Source organism: Fundulus heteroclitus, chromosome 4 (genome assembly GCF_011125445.2).
Source record: "Fundulus heteroclitus isolate FHET01 chromosome 4, MU-UCD_Fhet_4.1, whole genome shotgun sequence".
Taxonomy (NCBI): Eukaryota; Metazoa; Chordata; class Actinopteri; order Cyprinodontiformes; family Fundulidae; genus Fundulus; species Fundulus heteroclitus.
This window is the reverse complement of record NC_046364.1, coordinates 27,482,502-27,505,699: the sequence shown is the minus strand read 5'-3', so window position 1 is coordinate 27,505,699 and position 23,198 is coordinate 27,482,502. Positions and strand designations below refer to the sequence as shown.

Genomic DNA, 23,198 nt, shown 5'->3' with positions numbered 1-23,198 from the left:
ACAATGACGTCTAATTCCTTTTTTTTTCATTTCTAGAAAAGAATGTAATGAAATTAGAGGCAAACACTAAAACCTAATGTTTTACTAATTAATAAAAAGATATCAACAAAATATGCCGTGAATCGACTCGGTTCATGTCATCCAACAGCCTCTAAATGAAATCAAGATCTAGGCTTTCATTCAGATCAAGACTTCCCATGTGGTTGAGAGCATCTCTCATATTTTCCTCATGAAGCCTCTGATACATCATGTTAGCGTGTATGGTTGTTTCTAAGTGTTGTGTGCTGGCTCTGCTGCAGCAAAGCATCCCCAAACCATGACACCTCCAGCCAGAGCAGGCTACAGCCATTGTGGTAGCCTAGGCAAGATTATGGTCTGGTACCTGTCCACCCCACACAAGCCTCAACACTGGACATCTATATGCATTAAAGGTTTAATGATGTAAATGTAACAGTGTCTTGATATATTTCTCACCAGAAAGTGCAGTTTGTAGGGCAGATTTTAGAGAGAATGTTTAAAGATATTTTCTTCTGAGTTTTTTATTCATATTTCTTGAATTTCTTGGTATTGTCAAAAAATACACAGGCTAATCATAGGGTGTCGTAACTTTTCCCAGAGCAGAGATCAATTTTTCAGAAAGCGATTTCTTGATTTCAACCAAACATTATGACCCTGTTTTCTCAAATGACCAAACCTGCTGTAATAGATGTGATAATTTCCTTGTGTTGTAGGTATTGCTTACCTGGGTGGTGCTTGCAGTGCTAAGAGGAAGTGTGTATTAGCAGAAGACAATGGCCTTAACTTGGCCTTCACCATTGCTCATGAGCTCGGGCACAAGTAGGTTGTGGTCATATTCATGTTATGTATTTGAGTAAAATGTCTTTCTTTAATAGTGTAGCGAACATGTACTAACTGTTCCTGCAGAGGGGAAAAGTACAAGCTTTGCCTCAGCATAAATGTTAAATTATGGAGTAGAAGGTAAAACACAGAATATATTTTCAATGTACTATTTTTTTAAAACCTGTCCAGCAGGTTTGAGATTATAAGCATACATATAAATATACTCTGCTTCATGTCTGTTGGCAAGATATCACCAAAGGTGGAAATATGTGTACGTTTGATAGTGGATATGTCAAAACTGCATGAAACAAGGATTCTACTTATGTACTGAGACATCAGAAGGAAACAACTTTCTGTTTGAGTTGGAGTTTTAGATATTTTTCAATTCAATTAAATTTTATTTATATAGCTCCAATTCGTGAAACATGTCATCTCAAGGCACTTCGCAAAATCAAATTCAATCAGATAATACAGATTGGGTCAGATTATACACATTGGTAAAATAAAAAATCCTATCTAAGGGAACCCAGTTCATTGCATCAAAGTCTTGACAAGCAGCATTCACTCCTCCTGAAAGAGCGTAGAGCTACAGGGAGAGTCGTCTGCATTGTCCATGACTTTGCAGCAATCCCTCATACCAAGCAAGGATGAAGCGACAGCAGAAAGAAAAACTCCCCATTAACGGGAAGGAAAACCTCCAGCAGAACCGGTTGGGGTTACAGAAGACAGAGCAGAGACACAACAAGACAGACAAAAAAGCACAGAAGCACACATTGATCCAGTAATCTGTTCTAGATGGTAATAGCAGGTGATCTGTCTTCCCTGGATGATGTCACGGCTAACAGAACGCCAGACCAGGTGTACCTACTATGAAGAAAAACGAGAGAGAGCAAAAAGTTAAAAGCTGAAATGACAACAAACAATTCAAATTGGAGAAAAGTAGAACTTAGCAGAGTGAGAGAAATAGGCCCTGATGTCCTCCAGTAGCCTAGGCCTATCACAGCACAACTATAGAAGTAGCTCAGGGTAACATGAGCCACTCTAGTTATAAGCTTTGTCAAAAAGGGAAGGTTTTAAGATTAGTCTTAAAAGTAGACAGGGTGTCTGCCTCACGGACCAAAACTGGGAGTTGGTTCCACAGGAGAGGAGCCTGATAGCTAAAGGATCTGCCTCCCATTCTACTTTTAGAGACTCTAGGAACCACCAGCAGGCCTGCAGCCTGAGAGCGAAGTGCTCTGTTAGGAACATACGGGGTAATCAGAGCTCTGATATATGATGGAGCTTGATTATTAAGGGCTTTATACGTTAGAAGAAGAATTTTAAATTCTATTCTTGATTTAACAGGAAGCCAATGAAGGGAAGCTAAAATTGGAGAAATATGATCCCTCTAGATATTTTTTATCTAACAACAGTTGTAGCATGCATTTTAGGGGTTTGTTAAATATATTCTGTCAAAGGCTTCACAAACATTTTAACTTTTTATAAGCTCATGATGAAAAAGCTCACCTTTCAAGTCTTGGGTTTGGCAGAACATATTTAAATGATCAGGGGTCTCTTTGTAAATGGAGAAACAGGGACTAAAACATGCATACACAACTTTCCATGCAAAGACAGTGATCTATAAAGAAAAACCCATGCATATGCTCATTTTGGAAACGGGGGAAACTAGTGACACAGATGGTGAGGTGGGGAACTGCAACCAGACTGCTTCATGGTTCCTCTTACACTCCATATAAAACGTTAATCATAGACTGACTTTATCATAAACATTCAAAACTGTGGTGTTAGTCCTGCTTGCACTGGTGAGCCATAACTATACATCAGTACCTTTCACGTTAATTAAGAAAGGCCTGTAAGCCAACTTGAATCTTAAATCAAAGTCCAGAAACCATTTCACCAGGGTTTCCTACCATCACATTCCTCTCCTTGATGATCACCAGGGTGACGTGTACCACTGTGACAAGGTGCGAGCTAATCGCATCGATTGTTGCAGACATATGAATCCTGTAGTGACACCTGTGCGTAACACTGTGCCGTGGATGCGGCACCGCTGGACAACATAACAAATGGGAGAATTAGGAGGGATCGCCAAGATTCCCTGGCCCATGATGATGACTGGCTAATATGTCGATTTAGACTCTCTGGAGCATTGCATTGCGCTATGACCTATAGTGGACAGTGGTGCTGCTCCTAACCTGCTCCATAGTCCCCCAGACCCCGAGGAGGTGGTCACACCCGCGCACGCTCAACAGTGAAGAATGTCATTGGCCTCTTGAAATGCTGGTTGCTGTGTTTGGACGCGTTGGGGGAAGGAAACGCTTATATCCTCCAAGGACGGTTTGCAAGATGGTCAAACGGTAAGGTGTGCTGCACAACCTGGCATCCATCTCCCTCCTCCTCACAATTTCAATATGGAGCATGGCTCCGTGAGGATGTCGGTTGAGACAGCAATAAGGTTCACTATTAACGTGGTTGACATGTCTGACTTAACCTCACACAAGTTACTCAATACTGTACTAATTATTTTTTTAATTAGCCCTAAGCCCATTGGACTGTTAGGACAGATGCTGACGACTGCTGTTCTGCATAATCAGAGAGGAACAGTTGATTGATTGAAATAAAGAAATTAAAACAGTACTGAACAATTTGTTTGACATTATGTCTGACATGTCCAACACATTAAAAGAACTCACATGGCATCCTTTCTAGCCGTGTTCTGTGTTGACCCTCGTCTTGTTCGGGGTAAAGGCCATCATTCTGAGGAGGAGAAAGGCCAGGAGGGAGATTGTTGCCATGCCGCTGTGCCAGGTTGTGCAGCACACCACACTCCTTGACAATCCTTCCTCTCAGTGTTGCCAAGTCTGAGTGATTATCTCCCAGCTTCTTGCAAGAAAGCACAACATGAGTGGCAGGTAGTTTGTCCTCTCCTGGTTATGGCCTGTTGGGCTTCTTTTCATAGAGCTGGTTGCTTGTTTCTCTCCCAAGATCTGACAACACTGCTTCCTCGACGCACCCACAAAGGCCTTTATTAAATGTGTCAATCACATGGAAAAGCACAGATATTGTCCACATTAGAAGAACTTGTTAAAAAGTGAATCTCATTGTTGTCTTAAACATCACATGGCATCCTCCTACTAAAGCATGAAACAACCCCACAAAAGGTTCCACAGCGTGGATATTAACAAAAAAACAAACTGAGAACTAAGCTCTCTCTTACTGCTTCTGCAGGATTTAGGAGAGACAGTAACACTCGGGTTAGGATGTGATTCAAATGCATGTTTTAATAACATATTCCATTCATTCCTGAACATGCTCAATAGACTGTTTCTGTTACAAAGTACGCATCTGTAAAACTGATGAGACATTCAGGTGTCTCAGGGAACCAATTAATTAAGTGGAACATTGGCAGGAATGCTGCTGGGCTATCCAGCAAAAGGAAAACGGGATAAAAACTGAAAAAAGGAAAGAACCATGAAGAAATCAAAGAGAATAAAACTGTTGTTCGTGAAGATCAGTGCAAAAAATGCAGTTTAAAGAAATTAGGCAGCAAGATAATGGTTGTTAAAAACTGAAGTGGGTATCAATTTGAATGTATTAGAAACATATCTAATAAAGTGTGAGAATATTACAGGTGTACAAACTGTTTAAATCCCCGGTGATGCATTGATGGCTTCCCCTCAGCATGGGAATGAGCCATGATGACGACCATGCTAACTGCACTAGCCACTCCCACATTATGTCTGGCGAATGGGTGAAAGGCAGAAACCCAAGCAACCTGTCATGGTCATCCTGCAGCCGCAGCGACCTGCAGAACTTTCTCAGGTAAGAACAGCTCAGCAGTATAGTGTCTCACACTAGTGACATGAAAGACTGGTGCACCACTCACAACAATCATACAAAACCAAACAATGATAATTACGTTTAAAGTGTAATCCATTTATATTCTGGATATTATTCTTTATATAATAATTAGTTTTCACTCAAACAGATCTGGCGCCAGTATCTGTCTACGTTACACGGACCCTAGGAGGCGTTACTGGATCCGCCTGCCTCCCAAGCTTCCAGGGATGCACTATAGTGTGGACGAACAGTGCCAGATCCTCTTTGGAGTCAACGCTACTTTCTGCACAGACATGGAGGTACAGCATCCAGTTCATTCCTCCTTTATTTACAGCTATGTTCTATGTAACATTATTGTTATATAGAAGGTTGAGGGTTCAAATTCCAGACTCAAATTCCTGTGTGGAGTTTGCATTTCCTCGCTGTGCATGTCCTGTTTTCCCCTCTGGTACTCTGGCGTGCTCCCATAGTACAGAAACACGATTGTTAGATTATGGGGTCTCTTTCAATTGCCCCCAGGTGTGAGTGTGTGTGTGTGCATGGTTGTTTGTCCTGTGTGTCTCTGTGTTGTCCTGTGATGGAGTGGAAACCTGTTCAGCACTGCAAAAATGGATCTAAAAATAAGTAAAATGTTCTTAAAGTTAGTGTATTTGTCCTTGATTTGACCAGGTAAATAGGATTATTTGCCAGTGGAATGAGTATTTTGACCCCTAAAATAAGATCATTATACATCCTGGACTTGAAATAAGATGATGGAGATGAGTTGTTCCTATTTTAAGTGCAAAAATCTTATTCCATTGGCGAATCATCTTATTAACCTGCTCAAATCAAGGACAAGTGCACTAATTTTAAGAACATTTTACTTATTTTTAGTTCCGTTTTTGCAGTGAGGGTGTACCCCGCCTTGCTTAATGACCACTGAAAGTAGACACCAACCCTGCCCCACCATGTGACCCTCCCAGGACAAGCGGGTATAGATGATGGAGGAATAATATAAACATATGTGGGTTAATATAGTTGGATGAAATTCCCTCAAAATGTCATGTTCTCTACTTTTTTTCAATAGGCGAAAACATGTTTTCATGTATCCTGTAAAAATGTGCATAAATGGGAAAAAAATAGCTTTTTGTGGAACGAATATCTGTTTTTTTTAAATAGAAAGAAGAATCTTTACTTGCTAAAACTGGCAATTAAGGGTCAGAAATTCTGAATATTAATGAATATTTATCATGTGTGGTTAGAGCTTTTATTAATGATTGCATTGATTCAATTATAAATATATGTTGACATATATAGCACTGTATAGCATTTCTATTGCGACCTTTAAAACAATCCTTTGTAAGGCCATGTGGGGCAAATTTATTTTAAAAACAATAGACATGAAATAGAAATTAATGTTGGCCAATCTTTGACCCTTTAATGTCTGACTATAACCCCCTTTCTCTGTCTCCTGTGTCTCTGATGGTTTTCCAGCATCTCATGTGTGCTGGTCTGTGGTGTTTAGTAGATGGGGATCCATCATGTAAGACAAAACTAGATCCTCCTTTGGAAGGAACAGAGTGTGGAACCGACAAGGTATGATTTTAGAAATCCATGTAATATTCCTCTTTTTTCCACCTTTTACCGCAGCAGCAATACTTTTACTGAGGATGTGCAATGTTGTGTTATTTCTAGGGCTGTCTAGAAATCTAATTGTGATTTTTTAATCTTAATATTGTGATTTAATGCAATTATTTTTTTTTCAGTTTAATTTATCATGTCTTTTTAAACATATACTTGAACAACTTGAACAAATCAATCTGTGTCATTGCTGTGCAGATTAGGTGCTAAAAGAGCCACTGCGTCTCAACTCGGAGCAGAAACGATTGCGTTCTGCCTATGATATATTTCAACCAAAATTGCAATTTGATTTAGACTTTTCTCTGCATTAACTACAAGCAACAAAAATGGCCTCTAGATAAAGATGTTTGTAAACATGGACTATTTAAAACAAGAACTTTTAATGTTTTTATTAATTTGAATATTATTCAAGAGAACAGCTTTTAATTGATTTGGACAATGATCCTTGTTGAACATAAAGTGCAAGTCTATGTATTAAACTTAATGCTATGGTGAGATTCCTAAAAGTTTCTGGTAAAAGAGTATGATTATATAAACTCTAAAACAAGTAATAAAATTAGATTATCTCACTACTGAAACTGTTCTGGAGGCAAACCCACTTTAAACATATTACCGACACCTAAAGAACGCGTCTGATTCACTAATTGTTACATAACCAAAAATTGCAGACCTCTGCGATTTGGAAATTGCATTTTCTAAAATTGTGATTATATTGCAAATGCGATTAATTGTGCAGCCCTAGTTATTTCTGACAGCCGCACATTTGTAAAGTTTTAATATTTCGCTGCATTAGTGGTGCAGAGGAGGACAATGCGTCAGTAAGGCACCCATTCCTCAACATGTGGATGGAGACTGGAGTCCTTGGAGTCCGTGGAGCGTGTGCAGTCGGACCTGTGGTACTGGAGTCCAGTTCAGACAGAGGAAGTGTGACAACCCGCCGTATGTTACCTTGTCTGTGTTTTATACAGTTACCAACTGACAGAAGACAAAGACATGAGGATTTGGTTTAAGATGAAACAGATGTTCCCTAAAATGGACCATTTTTGGTGTTCAAGCCTCAGTTTTAGGGGAATAGGGAATGTTTATTTTTACCAGTATCCTGAAAGAGATGCAGAAACAAACAGTGACAATTAGATATTAAATAGAGAAATATTTTAAATTCCTAGAATTAAAATACACATGCACCATTCAATTCAATTCAATTCATGCACCATTCAATTTAATTCAATTTTATTTATATAGCGCCAAATCATGAAACATGTCATCTCATGCTTTTAACCATGAGATTAAAAGCATGCAACACTTAGCAAAGCAATGACCTTTAGTCAATTCATTGATTAAATGCACTCTGTGCCTTCTTCTGTGTGCATGTATGCATGTACAGGCCTGGTCCAGATGGACGGCACTGTCCAGAAGCCAGCGTGGAGCACAAGGCTTGTCAAGGCCAGCCATGTCCCAAAGGGGCCCCAAGTTTCCGAGACCTGCAGTGTCTGTCGTATGACCAACATGGCACCAAAAGAAAGGGCAGGCTCCTCACTGCTATTGTTAATGATGGTGAGACACAAACACACACACCTCTTATCTCTTTAAGGCTTATCTCTTTAAGTCAGAGTTTAGACCACGATTCCTGTTGCAGGACTTTAGGGAGGCTCTGCATGAACTAAAGCCTGCAGGCCTCAGAAAACTAAAGTAATATGATGACGCTCATTTATAATTTTTTTATTTAAAGGTGCATTCACACCCAACGCGTTTTTAAGTGACAAAGTCGCCACATTTGCAGGCTTTTGCCCATCTGGCAATCCTCACAGCCACATCCAGCTCCTGATTGGTTGTCGCAGCGCGAGAAGACACAAAAGTTCAGCTTTTTTAACTCCAGCAACTGTTGCTTTGTATCCATCGCAGGTGTCGTGTTGCTCTGGCTTCGTGCCTCCACAGCTTGAAATTCACTCCTGTGTTGCATCTGTACATAGGGATAACGTGTAAATCGGTCGCTCCAGTCGCCAAAAATGCATTCGGTTTGAACGCACCCTAACAAACTTGACAAAAGTGGTTCACAGTGTCTGGTAAAAATGATTCCCGAAGTTTTCAATTTAGCTGTTTGCTAAAGTAACAACATTTCTGATGGTATGAAGAAACAGAAGAAGGGTGTGCTTGTAACTTCTAGGAAATGTATTGTCATGTGTTCATTGTAAAAACTGAAACTAAAAGATCAAAAGGAATGGGTCACCTAATAAACCTCCTAGGTTTGATTGCTGTTATTTACCTACGTGCGATCCTTAAAATCAATATTTAGCATAGCATATACTGTCTTTTAGTTTTCATTTACTGCAATTTTCTTTTTATTAATTGCAAAGTAGTCTAGGATTAACATTTGCAGTTTTATCTTTTATTTTTCCTGCTAAATTTGGGCGGTGTGTGTCTGTGTGTGTGTGGATGAGCAGAAAAGCCATGTATGTTGTTCTGCAGCCCTGTGGGCCACGATGTCCCGGTCCTGATGGCTGACAAAGTGATTGATGGCACTCCTTGTGGACCATATGAGTCTGATCTCTGTATTAAAGGGAGCTGTAAGGTATGCATGCACACACCCATTTATTTATAATATTCACTCAGTCCTTAGACTTTTTCAAGGACATCACAGGAGGGACAAGTGAGTTTTGTATGGGTGTCCCATGCAGTGGGCATCAAAAGATAAAAATAAAAGGTGCAGTTATGGAGGAAGGCACCTCAGTAGTCTAGTTTGTGCTGATGAGGAGGACTTTGCTATGCTATGCAATAAATTCACATATCCCATGATGCTTTGCAGAAATAATGTACCAGACATTCAGACCTCTTGCAGAGCAAATCTGGTAAAAAACAAATAAAAATATTCAATTCAATTTAATATTATTTATATAGCGCCAATTCATGATACACGTCATCTCAAGGCACTGTACAAAGTCAAATTCAATCAAATCAGATAGATTGGTCAAAACGTTTCCTATCTAAGGAAACCCAGCAGATTGCATCGAGTCTTGACAAGCAGAATTCACTCCTCATGAAAAAGTGTAAAACCACACTGGACAGTCGTCTGCATCGTCCATGGCTTTACAGCAATCCCTCATACTGACGAGCAAGCATGAAGTGACAGTGGAGAGGAAAATTCACCTTTAATGGGAAGGAAAAGCCTCCAGCAGAACCAGGCTCAGTATGAAAAGTCCTCTGCCTCGACTGACTGTGGGTCAAAGCAGTTAAAAGTTCACTTTTAACTTTGGATAATTTAGTCATGACTGTGCCTTTATCTTTTTGAGATTGGGAAGATAGAGAACAAATGGCTTCTGATTACAAGTATGAGAACACTCCTTTCTGACAAAAGAGAAAGAGAAACTACTAACTTCAAAAAGCACTGAGACACATCAGTTCTTACATAGCAATAAGGGTGGTCTTATTTTGTTAAAGGAGGTCACACACATTCTTGTGAGCCCAGAGGGAGTCCAGTCAGAGCCTTAAAACCACATCAGCAGGCAACAGTTAGGAGAAACTAACTTCTGGGTGGCAGGACCAGGGCGAACTTGCAACCTCACAGCTGCAATTAAATAAAGCATTCCATGGAGAGCACGTTTATTTGAGTACCGTATTTTTCGGACTGTAAGGCGCACTTAAAATCCTTAAATTTTCTCAAAAATGTATGGTGCGGCTTATTATCCGGCGCGCCTTACATATGATTAAAGTTGTGGGGGATATTGTCCATGATCATATCTTCACCACCTGCACCGGGTCCAGAGGACATCCCAGGACAGAGCTGGTCCTCCTAATGAGTTTATCCAGCTACTTCCTCTCAGCTGCAGATAAGCTGCTGCTCTAACAAACCCCACCATAGGAGATGGCTGATGCCACCACAGAGGTAAAGAAGGTCTTCAGGAGCGCTCCTTCCAGTCCTGAAGACCTCAGCCTCCTCAGCAGGTGGAGTCTGCTCTCACACTTCCTGTAAAGAGCATCTCTGCTGTGACTTCAGTCCAGTTTATTGAGCAGGTGAACACCCAGGTACTTAGAAGAATCCACTATCTCAACATCAGTGTATGTTCCCTGAGGGATTTTTTGTCCGAGCTGTTGCTGCTGTGGCTGGATTGCTAGTAAGAGCTAGCAGATGATCTCTGGTACAAACAGTGGTGGCACGTTGCCCTCCATTGTCTCCGAAAACACATTACATATAAAATAAGATGCGTGGCAAAATTGACCACAAAACGCCTAGTTCCATGTTGAGGTTCGGAAAGGCGAAAATACAGCAACATACACACACTACTAGAAGTAGATGGAAAAGATAAAAGCTATTTAAAAAAAATTCAATATAAATACGGAGCTACATTCACGAGCGGATGGATCTCACAGCACTAAAATGCAGAATTACAAATTATTGGGTTTCCTGTGCTACGTCTTTGTAAAATCTGGTTTTGTGACAAAGCTCCAAAGACGGTCCACTCTTTAGGCTGTCTGGGTCATTCACACATGTATCAGTCAACGTAGCTGAAATCACGCTTTACTATTGGAGCCTAAGCTCGCCTTTTCACTGTTGGTCTCTTTTATTCCTATGCACAGAAAATAGGCTGTGACGGCATCATTGGCTCCTCAGCAAAGGAAGATGCTTGTGGCGTCTGCAATGGAAATGGGGACTCTTGTAAGATTGTGAAAGGAGACTTCAACCACACCAAGGGAATGGGTAGGTGTGTCTGTTTCAGTATCCAACTGTCTTATCTTCATTTAGAGGACAGATAGTCAGCCATGGCCAATACTACAAGAAAAAAAACTGTTTAAAGGATTTTTTGTGACCAGTAGAAAGGAGGTTCTAAGCTAATGCATATGGAACAGATGGCAGAGCATGATCTGCCCTTACCCACTTCACTTTGCTCCTGTGGGCTTTAGAAATCATGTAACAGGCTAATGTTTGCCAACAGCCAGAGTAAGACTAGTCTTCAGAATAATCTGTGCTTTGAAACAAGCATATCTATCCATCCATTGTCTCTAGCTTACCTGGAATCAGGTTGTGGCAGGGTTGTAGGTCCAGGAGATTTTCCATCTCATTTTGAGGGACCCAAGACTTTACCAGAAGTGATAAAGTGTCCCTCCTGCATAATATGACTTGACATAAACTGGACAACCATCTGTTTTAACTGAAATTAACACTAAGCATATCAAGATTAATCCTACTCCTAGAGTTTAGACCACAACATGATTCCGGTTGCCAGACTTTAGGGAGGCTCTGCATGAACTAAAGCCTCAGAGAACTAAAGTCATGTGATGACGCTCATTTACATTTTTCTTATTTAAAGGTGCATTCACACCAAACGCGTTTTCTCTTTTCAAACAAAACTCTGAAGTACCTACCTGAACATGAAGAACCACAAAAATTAACTCAAGCAATAATAAAAGTTATTATTCAATTCAGTTTTATTTACATAGCAGCAATCAGGGGCAGTTCTAAAGAGGGGCCAACAGGGGCCTGTGCCCTGTAGAACTGGCCCTGGCTCTTGTTATGGCTGCTGTACTAAAGACATAATATTAAATACATTTCTTACAATGATATATGCTGACAAAGATACTGTAACTGTCACTTGGAACGATTGTATTTTTTACCTTTACAGTTTTACTATAACAATGATTTAAAAATTAAGCTGTTTCACGTTTACCTCCAGCCGTATTGAGACAGGATCAGGGGTCTGCAACCCGCAGTTCCAGAGCCACAGTTGGCTCTTTGGCTTCTAAATATATTAAACAATGAAATCTTTTGTTCTGTGCCCCCATGAAAAAAAACACTGGTTCCACCTGGACCCCCCTGCTAAATTTGGTGTACAACCACCAATTCACAACACATGTCATCTCAAGGCACTTTACAAAGTCAAATTCAATCAGATTATACAGATTGGTGAAAAGGTTCTTTATCTAATGAAACCCAGCAGGTTGCATCAAGTTTTGACAAAGAGCGTAGAGCCACAGTGGACAGTCGTCTGCATTGTTGATGGCTTTGCAGCAATCCCTCATACTGAGCAACCACCCCATCCAGTGAATACCCCCCCCCCCCCCCCCCTCCTATAGCTACAGGTCTGTTGCCCTGTAGATTACATGACCCCTTCTGGACCCCCTACAGTTTGCTCACTGGCAAAGAGGTCGACAGATGATGCAGTCAACTAGGGACTACCTTTCATCCTGCACCACCTCCACCAACCAGGGACGTACACCCATGAATCCTGTTTGCGGTCTCCAGCTCAGCCTTCTACTCAGACATTCTCCACCAGAACTGGCCCAGCTCACAGCGCTGGCCTCCATCTGTTAGTGGATCACCAGCTTCCTGAATGATGGCAGCAGGTCTTCTCTCCTCACTCCTCTTCTCTTTGTATGCAAATGACCGAACCACAGCGGACCCATGTGTGAAACTCCTGAAGTTCGCAGGTGGCGCCCAGTTTGTTTGCCTGATCCAGGAAAATGACCAGTTTGCATACAGACAGAAGGTCCACTGGTGCGGAAAGAACTGTTGTGAGCTACATCTGCTCAAGACTAGAGAGATGATGAGCTTCTGAAGTGCCTCCACTCACCATCCTCAACAACACTGTCTGCGGTGGACCACTTGGGACTTTCCTTCTGCACAGTTAAGTTAAATGTTTGCTAATGCTAACAAAATGACCTGGCAACCAGCTGTCAAACAATGCAACTGAAGGTTGGAAAAAGAGCTGGCGAGTGCGCCACCTACTGGCGCACCTACTGGAGTTAAACTCGCAGCTGATAGTGTCTCTGAGTAGACTAAACACACAGGTCTCTGCTTTTAGACACGGTTCACTGTCTCATTTTCACTGGTAAAGAAGACCCTGTCATCTGGCCAGTGGACCCTCACAACCAACTCACTGTTGTATTTTTATACATTGTTATAATTTTCAAAAATGAATCTAAAAGTGAGGGCATGGGCCATACACGGCCTGGGGGCCGCCAGTCACCCCTCCACAGACTAGATGGTGGTTGAGAGGACAAGAAGTGGACACAACATCCCAGAATGTGAAAAATGTTACATTTTGCTGAAGCCATGTTGCCATCTGACTATTTAGTGTCTTTTACATGTGTAGAAAAATCTTTTTAAAGAAATCCTTATATAAACCTCTGACAACTTTTTTTCCTTTAATTAATTTCTTTCAATAAACCACTTTAAGGAATCAGTAATCTCAGTTTAAATTACAGTTAAAAAGTTTGACTGCACTGGGCCGTTCCCATCTGTCAGCGTCTGCGCGTTCCTCAGTGTGTTTCTCCTTCTGTGTCTGCCAGGCTACATTGAGGCTGTGGTGATCCCTGCAGGAGCATGGAGGATCAAAGTCATGGAGGACAAGCCTCTACAGAGTTTTCTGGGTAATAATCTCTTTAACTGGCTGTTAATAAGTTCCCGGCAAATGTGAGCCAAATTCATACCAGAACTATATAAAACCCGCAGAGGTTTAAAGAGAAATAATTCCCATTCTTAGGTTGCTGTTTTAGAAAGGAGCAAATCTGTGTTCATTTAAAGATTTATAGATGGAATGGGTGCCAAATACAGATTTAATGTGTAAATGGGAACTATATCTCATTCAGCTGAGCCAGTCTGTAATTTCCTTATAGCTCTTAAAGACTCCAGCAAGAGATCCATCAACAGCGACTGGAAGATTGAACTTCCAGGGGACTTTGAGCTGGCTGGGACCACGGTGCGCTATGTTAGAAGAGGACTGTGGGAGAAGATTTCTGCCAAAGGACCCACGAAAACGCCCCTACACCTAATGGTAACCAGCCAGTGGGCAGTTCATACATGACTAGTGACAAAAATATGCTTTTAGTGTCTGTATTTAGTCAAAGAAGATTTTTGGAAAAACTACCTTTCCACTAAATATGAAGAAAACGTTTAACACTGTCTCTTGTTTTGTTCTTCTTGTTAAGTATGAATTTCTCCAACTGAGTTTAGAGACTACTCTAACCTTAAATGATTAGATGTAAAATTTCTAACCATTGATTTTAAGTATCAATGTCTAACCATTGATCAACAGCTGGCTGAAACAGATCAACAGGAGATATATGAGGATTAATAACTAAGCTAAATAATGCTAGGATTTTGATGTTAAGGTTAGGCTGTGAAGGTGCAACAGAACATCTGGTGGTCCAGAAAAGGGATGTGAGGAGAATGAGTTTAAAAAGCTTTAGATGTGACTTCTCGGTTGATTTCGTTGCTGTCATCTCAGGTGCTGCTCTTTCATGACCAGAGCTATGGAATCCACTATGAGTACACCATACCTCTGAACACCAGTCAGGACCGGAGCAGTGAGAAACAGACACAACCGGGCTACCTCTACATCTGGGCTCACAGCAGCTGGCAGAACTGTTCTGTCCAGTGTGGAGGAGGTGAGAGTTCTACATTATTAACAATAACCAGGCAAAGTATTCATACCCCCTGATGTTCTTTCACATTCTGTCATGATAAAACCTCCAACCTCCGTTCAACATCTTTCACTGCAATTCCAGCTTTTTAGTTGTATGTATGAATTGTCCAGCTCTGAACATCTGGGGACAGAAGTTTTTGCCCGTTTTCATTCACAAAAGATCTTAAATGCCGTCAGGCTGGACACATCTGGAGTCTGGCAGGGGTATTCTGCCACTGGAAGATGTTTTGATCTAAACTATTTCATTGTAGCTCTCTTTGTGTGTTTAGAGACGTTGTCCTATTTGAAGGTAAACTTCCACCACAGTATCAAGTCTTTGCAACCAGTAGTAGGTTCTGACCCAGGATGACTCTGTATTAAGCTTTATTTATCTTCCCACCAACTCTGACCAGCTTCCCCGGCCTTGCTGAAGACCAGCCGTCCCACAGCATGATGCCGTTCCTCCATGTTTCACAGTGGAGATCCAGGGTGACGTCCCCAAATGATTTTCCCAGCATAAATATAGTTGTGCATGTAGACAGCATTGTTGGATTTAGTTCCTATCTGACTAGAGCACCATCCTCCACATGTTTGTTGCATTCTCTACTTGGGACTGTAAAGCGGACGTCTTTTGGCTTTGCCAGCAGTGGCTTGCTTCTTGCCACTCTATGAAGGCCAGATTTGTGGCGAGCTTAACTAACAGTTGCTGTCCTTTCTTGCCCCGTCAGCTCAGGCGAACCACCATGTGTCGTCAGGTTTGCAGCGCTGCCACAATCTTTCCATGATTGGATGATGGGTTGTTCTCCTGGAAGATGTGATATTGTTTTTTAACCTTGCCCTTCAGGATTTAAACTTCTCCACAACCTTCTCCCTGACCTGCCTGCTGAGTGTCTTGGTCAAGATGTTATTTGCTGTATTTATCGGCAGTTGGTTGCACTGGATGTTGGTTTGGGCTATTAGAGTAAAGGAGGCTGTATCCAAGTGCATGCCACAGTCTGGATTTTTGTGTAAAAATGTTAGAAAATGTGTTTATAATTTTCCTTCGACTTCATAATTCTGAGCTACATTGTATGTGATGGACAAACATGTCCATCACATACAATCCTTTAGTGGTAAATAAATGCAGTTGGTAATACCAGATAAGACAGATGTAATAGATTCAGATCTACTTTAATGCTTTTTTAGTAATTTATGTTCAAGATAAATTTAACATGCTCCACAAAGTGTTTTTAGTTGTTGTTGCTATCACTAATGCTGTTGATGTTGAACCCATCTGGTCATCGTGCACCTCCGTTCATTTGTATCTTTAATTCTAGCAGTTATTATAATAATTGAGTTTTCTGAAGTTTCCTTTACAATGTCTGGAAAAAGACCCAAAAATCTCCCTCTGGAGAGTCAAGGCACGTTAAGAGCCGACTCCAACTCCTGAAATAGTCTTCCACTAGAACTACTTTGGTAAAATAGTCCTGGTGTTAGGCTACTCTAAGGTGAAATATGATTTTATGATTTTTTTTCAGGTGAGCCAAACTTTACTGACTTTTGAGTTGTGCGTGGTGTCAGTAAATCAGCAGATTTTTCCCCTGAGTGCTTCTCTGATTCTGATTTACATGATAAAAACAAACATAAGAAAACACAAAAAAGTACATTGCAGTAGTATTTGTGGCCAGGTAGAGCCAAAAATCTGCTGAAAAACCCCACCTAGTGTTAATCACTAGGTACTCTTTAAAATATATATTCAAAGATTCCAAAACAAGTCAAGCAGTGTAATAAACCAAAAGACCAAATCAATAAAATGGTTAAAAATATATAAATTATTACAAACTCTAAAAAAAATGCTTAGAGATAAATTAAAATATTAAACCATTATCTGTCCATTTCAGACTCTCTGAACATGTGGGTCCATATGCGGCAACATTACTATTGTTGAATGTTTTATTTTCCATCAGTGGAGAATTTTGCTTTGTACTAACTAAAACAACAACTCCCAATGAGCCCAAATGCTGAGATAAACTCTCATAGAGCAATTATATAGATTTTGTGGATGATGCTGAAACTTCAGCGGATTCAATCTCTGTATGAAAGTACAAAAAAACAAAAAACAAAAAAAAACACAAAGGTCTAGATATCTTTTCCCCACTATTTTCTAGATTTCAGGAACAGTGGAGTGCTGATCCATGCTTGTCTTTCTGTGTTCAGGTGAGAGGAGCACAGTGGTTTCCTGTATGAGGATAGTCAATAACAGCATGGAGGCTGTCAGTGACAACTATTGTCATCCTGAGACGCGGCCCCAGGCCAAGGTGCAGCGCTGCAACACTCTGCCCTGCCAGTACAGGTAAGCCTCCCGGAGACAGAGCCACTGTCACACTCAGCAAGTCTTCCTGCAGACTCGCCTTGGCCAGTTTTTAAACCTCAGAAATCATACATTCACACATTTAAACATTTACAGTAGGAATAGTTTTACATGATTGTAGTTAAACAGATATTCTCTTTTCCACATTTGCTAATTTTGGACAGTCAGAGTAAGAAGCCACCACCAAGGCCTTGTTAAGACCACTCCATGAGAATTAGAAATGAGGTATTCCTCAAAACCTCAGGAACAACGTCAGAACGGAGGAATCATATTTAGAATGGTGCCTCTCAGACAAGATGTTATGCTGGAAAAGACAATGCAAGGATGCAACCCTTTTAATGACTCATATGGAAATGAAAATCCTTTATTAAAATTAGAAATTTGAGTTTAAGAATGAGAAGGGCCCACAAAGCTTTCACTGTCATTGTAACACATTGACACCCTTCATCCTTTAGCTTCCATTTGCTAATTTTTATAACTTCATGTAACTCTACAACGTTTTTGTCCAGCTTTTATTTCTTGTACTGTCACAGCAAATAATTTAGTCAGATTGGTCAAAGTAAAAGATTGTAACCATTTATCATGATATTCTTGTGGTTGCTCATTCGTATCTGTCACTCAGCACCGCGCCTGGAGCACCTTCTGTCCCGTCTCCAAGCCACTGGCACATGCCTGCCGGCCCCAACACCTCCTGGTCATTTAAACCGAGCCTGTTTAACATTTACGTTTGCACGCATTCACAAACTTACTGGGGCCGTGTAGAGAAAAGCCAGATGGGATAAGATCATTTAAAGTTACAACAGAAAGTGTCAGGCCTCAGATTTTTTTTAAAAATTTTATTTGTTTTAAAATGTGAGGTTAAAAAGTAAAAGCTGTTTTTTTTTTTTCTCCACAGGTGGGTGACAGGTGAGTGGGGAGCCTGTTCTGTCTCCTGTGGTAAAGGTCTCCAGCAGAGGCAGGTGTCCTGTGTTTACCCCTCACTAAATGGCTCCCTCGTGCACTCCAAGGACCTGTACTGCCGTGGAGGGAAACCTGGGGTGCAGCAGGGCTGTGAGGGCGACTCCTGCCTTACAACATGGGAGGCTTCAGAGTGGTCAGAGGTCCGTCTAACACTTCTAAAGCGTAAAAGTTTCAGGAAGAGGAGTAGCATGCTGGTGTGGTGCAGCATTTCACAGAAGTTTGCAACGTGAGCTTTACTGAGCTAATAACCAGTATGCAGTAATTGTTGAAAATATTATCTAAGCTACACTTCCAGTGAAAAGAGTGGACTTAACTTTGTCATTCAGTTCAGTCTGCCTTCTCTCGATGAGCTTCATGAGGTCAGTCACCTGAAATGGCTTTCTACCTGTCTGGAGGTAGTAATAAAAATATAGACAAACCATTAAATGAGAAGGTGAGGCCAAACGTTTGACTGGTTGCGTAATTCTACTAAAGACGGTTCATAGATGTCTAGAAGATATTTGGTTCACAGATTAACATTTTTCAAGCTCTAGAATTGTTTTTTTTTATTTAAACTCTAAATATTGACAGTTTGAGCTAAGATTGGCTAACCTTGCCTGCGAGCTGAATTCTCCTGGTTTTTGTGTGTTCACAAACACAAGAATCCATCTTGTCCCACTTCCAACTCAACCGTTCGAGACCGACCCAAAACGGGTCGGGCCAATCGCGTTGTAGAACAATGGATTAGAAATGAAAGATTGGCCAGCCCAAAAAAACATTAAAATAGGGATACCAGCCTGTCTGAGGCTTAAGGTCTACAAACTCAATGCTTAATCAACTAAGTTATCTTGGCAGACACCTTTCATTGGTCAAGCAGTATAAAGCTAGAACTATCTGTGAGTCTTATTCACACTGTGAAAACATTATTATTATTGTTAAACTCCCTTCCTCACCTGTCTTGGTGACGTCCGGTATGAGCTGCGTCCTCTCTGGGTTCCAATACTCTGTCGGACAGTGCTCTGTGTACACAGTTAAATTTGACAGGATTAAAATGTGAATTAAATTGGAACGATTTTTATTAAATGCATGCTACCGACTGGATAGAAATTGGGCTGAATAGTTCTCTGTGTACGCGGATAATAACAGCCAGGTATCAGGACCCCTGCAGTTTGTTTATTACCATGGAGATGGAGTTGAAGACACCATCATACACCTGCTTTAACAAACCCACTGTCATCTGGACAAAGCAGGTAGCACTGTGACGATCATGTTCTTTGATTTCTCCAGTGAATTTAACACCATTTAGCCTAACTTGCTTTGTCAGAAAGAAGTGCCTTCTTTGCATTTAAAGAGACAGTACCAAAACAAGTTGTTCTGGACAACAATAACGAGGAATTCACACCAAAGCAGTTCCACTTTATATAGACCAAAACTGAATGACTACAATTTGAAAAGGAAGACATTAAAAAGCCTGATAAGATGCCATTCATTTAATTGGTGTTTTCAAGCTGAAATATGGAAAACACAGATGTGAACATTAATGTAGATGTAAATTATGTCTGTGACATTTTCCAGTGTTCATCAGACTGCGGTCAGGGTGTTCGCAGAAGGACAGTACTGTGTAAAAGCCCTGATGGAGCTTGTGATCCTCTCTCCAAGCCAAGTCAAGAAGAGCCTTGTGGGGACGACCCTAAATGTTATGAATGGAAATTTGGAGACTGGTCAAAGGTATGAATTAATGCAAACAGCGTGGTTACTGTATAGTTAAGGTTTGGTTGAGGATGGGCAACTGAATCACTTCTCTAGAATCAGTCAATGCTGATATGAATGGCTTTATTAGCAATATTTGATCTTTTTATCTTTGTGTTGTCCTTGTTATCCAGAATAATGCTCGTAGCCTCAACAGAACGTTAAATCCTTGCTTCGCCACAGACTTTCTAAAGCAGCCTTTTCCAGTTAAATGATCAGTTATCTTGACCAAAACCTAACTCGCATCACCATTTTATGCTGGAATATTTTCTACAATCTTTATCAGCTTGTTTTGAAAGTAAGAAGATCAAAACAGAACATCAATTATCCATCCATCCATTTTCTTACTCACTTATCCCTCATGGGGACGCGAGGGCTGCTGCTGGTGCCTATCTCCAGGAGTCCAGGGTGTACACCGAAAGGGGTACACCCTGGACAGATCACAACATCAATTATACAAAAAGAAAATCTGTCACCTGGAGCACGCACAGTGTTTATGGAAAGAAAAGCATGCTCTCCATTTGTTCTATCGGCAGAACTTTGGTCCACATTTCTTCCTCAGTCCCGTTTTTCCACCTCTGCCATTCATACAGGTATAAGATTCGTCTTTGTGTTCGTGTTGTTTATTTTGCTAAATCCATCTCATATCATCAATGATGGGCAACACATGAGAGCAGATCATGGCCGTTAGATATCTGTGGTGCAGCAACCAGACGTTTCTTAACAAACCTATTCAGAACCTCCTGTCGGAGTTCGTTTCCCCCCTACAGGTGCTACATTCTGCTTTGAGTGGAACAGTAACAAGAAAGGATTTTCACTGAAAGTTAAGTTGTAATATGAAGAGTTGTAATATGATTATAATATGTTAATATAATTTTATAATATAAAATAATGACATGGGGTCTTGTTTTGCTGTGTGATAGTGTTGTGTTGTACATGATAAGTTTAGGATAATGAAGCTGAGTTCATATTGCAACATCTAGGTTACGATTCATTTTCTCTTGAGGTTTAAAGAGCTAATGTTGAATGTTCATCTTTAATGAACAGTAACAGATAATCGTGTATATTGGACATAATGAAGAACTTCCCCTGGCTATTCTAGTGCTCATCCACATGTGGAAAGGGTCTGCAGTCCCGGGTGGTCCAGTGTATGCATAAAGACACCGGTCGTCATGGCGACTACTGTCCATTAATGCTGAGACCACCAATTTACCGTTCCTGTTACCGTGAATCCTGCTTCGACAAAGGTGAGGGGAACTCACTGTCTTTTGGTCAGCTGAAGAGATGATGCCAGTTTATGTGTAATTTGTTGTCATTCAGTGGAAAACTGTTTCTTCACTTTTTAATGAAGTCAGTTTAGTTGTTTTTTTTACTGTAATGCATTCAGCTGTGTAGGAACAAAGCACTGGGGGGCTAGGGGACGGATTTGTTGCTGGATTTGCTTTGCTGTCTCGGTAACTTTGTTGCCCATTTTGGTGTTTTTAATATAAAACCAACAGATGTCTGAAGAAAGCCTGACCCATGAGGCTGCACCCTGATTGGATGAATCTTCTTAGCTCTGAAGCCACACAGCTGATCGGGGAGAGAAGAAGCTCCACAACAGCTGCTTGGATGCAAAGTCAGGTCCTTTCAGCTGAGAAGCAACGAGGCCTGTACAGGAGGTCAGTCCTACCCGCTGTAACAGGAGAGAGGACCCTTTCTTTAAGATCAATTGCACACTATGTATGTTTCATTTAAACATATCATTGATTTTTTTTATTATAGTAAATGTTTAAGTTTGCAGCGTTAAACTATAATGTGAAGCACAGCACCTACATTTATATGGGCAAAGAAGTCTTGAATTTTAAAGAAATCATAAATGTGCAAATCAAAGAATACCAAACTGTAAATTTTGGTGCCTTTCTTCCACTATGTTCATATTTCATTTTAACTGCTCTCTAGTTTAAAGAAGTGGTCTTGGTGGATTTTATGCTCCTTTTTTAATGCATACATTTGTGTGGTAGAGTTGAGTATTATTTGTCTTTTTGAAGTACTGGTGCTATAACAAGACGTTTGGCAGAGAACGGATACCCAAACTCTGCCTTAACGCATCTATAAAGTGATCTTCTGCTACAGTGAAGAAGCTTCTCTGCCAGTGCTGCTGTAACCCTGTACTATACCTATATTACCAACACTTCCATTAAATGACTTTGTCTTAGATATACAAATGACTTAATCCACATAGTCAAGACCAAGTTGGGTAATTTCACACAACCGGATCCATTTTGCTCTGGTTTTATACCAGTTTATCATGTTATTAAATTACAAACATCAAATTGCTAGTGCTGTAGGAAATATTAAAAGACAGCGTCTGTATGAGAGCATAGAGACATTATGAGTTAAAGTCCTATTCTGACTGAAGCATGACTCCATCATGATCGAGAGTCTCGGTAATAGCTGCATGTCACAATGTTTAGTTAACTCAGCCGGCAGCTACTTGTTGCTTGTGGGAATGACCTTCTTTTTTTTTTACATTAGGATTTAAAAAATATGTGTTGGTCTATTTCTAAATTGCGTAACTTAAACCCTAACCACTACTATAAAACGTTTCCCGTTCAATTTAATCTGTATTATCAGTAAAGTGGGACATTAACTCTATGACATATTTCTATAAAATAATTTTCAACAACATTAGATGTTTGTAAAGCATATTTTTAATTTCTGTCAAATGGAAATAGAAAAATCTGAATCCATGCATTAAGTAAGAATGCTGTAAAGCTAATGGCCTGGCTGTAGAGGGCAATAATTACATGGAAGGTTAACTCCTGAACCAGCTGCTGCCCGTTTGTCCTTCAGGTTTATGAAAGCAGTTTCAATTTGTCTTCCCTGAAAACTCAAAAAACCTTACAAAAAGATGAACAGTGGAAATGCAGAAAATTTCTATTTTGGAAATTAATTGATCTCCTTTAATTGACAAAACTAAATAGAAGGTCAGATTTAGAATGGAGCTGGATTCTAGTTTCATAATTTTAGTTTGACCAATTTGTTTCCTAACAAACCCCCAACACTCAAGTTTCCAGATGTAGCAGGGCAAGGATCCCATCATAGTAGAGAAGTCCTCACTTGGATGAAGCTCACGTTTCACTGTGCATTCCACCATGACACGCCTTCTCATTGTCTGTTCAGATAACGTTGCTTTTGTCCTGGCTGTGTTTGTCTTGATAATATTTCTAAAACTTGTACTGTAACAAAATGATAATGCAATCATCACATCTGAGAACTTGACATAAAAATAAAAGATTTTTTTTGCAACAATCCTTATGACTGCTTCATTCATCCGCGGTTTTATCAGATGATATTCGGTTGTGTGACATACCCAGCTGACCAGAATAACAGCCTCGCAGTAGTAATGGTACCTCTCATCTGTGGCTTGGTGCAGCATCATGGTGTGTGTGTGTGTGGGGGGGGGGGGGGGGGGGGCTTTT

At 40.5% G+C, this 23,198-nt stretch overlaps 1 protein-coding gene across 2 annotated transcripts in view; it reads left to right on the top strand.

The window, feature by feature from the left end:
- Positions 1-23,028, top strand: part of adamts17 (ADAM metallopeptidase with thrombospondin type 1 motif, 17) — a 45,722-nt gene extending 22,694 nt beyond the window's left edge. For both annotated transcript variants that reach the window (XM_036136304.1, XM_012861638.3), the window contains exons 8-23: positions 732-837; positions 4,522-4,662; positions 4,829-4,979; positions 6,154-6,255; positions 7,094-7,239; positions 7,685-7,854; positions 8,742-8,869; positions 10,873-10,993; positions 13,582-13,662; positions 13,909-14,066; positions 14,520-14,679; positions 16,893-17,028; positions 17,942-18,146; positions 19,561-19,713; positions 20,837-20,981; positions 21,234-23,028. In XM_036136304.1, coding sequence (XP_035992197.1) covers positions 732-837; positions 4,522-4,662; positions 4,829-4,979; positions 6,154-6,255; positions 7,094-7,239; positions 7,685-7,854; positions 8,742-8,869; positions 10,873-10,993; positions 13,582-13,662; positions 13,909-14,066; positions 14,520-14,679; positions 16,893-17,028; positions 17,942-18,146; positions 19,561-19,713; positions 20,837-20,981; positions 21,234-21,241 — 2,111 coding nt within the window. In that variant the 3' untranslated portion in view covers positions 21,242-23,028. The remainder of the gene's footprint in view (positions 1-731; positions 838-4,521; positions 4,663-4,828; positions 4,980-6,153; positions 6,256-7,093; positions 7,240-7,684; positions 7,855-8,741; positions 8,870-10,872; positions 10,994-13,581; positions 13,663-13,908; positions 14,067-14,519; positions 14,680-16,892; positions 17,029-17,941; positions 18,147-19,560; positions 19,714-20,836; positions 20,982-21,233) is intronic.
- Positions 23,029-23,198: the final 170 nt, after the last annotated feature.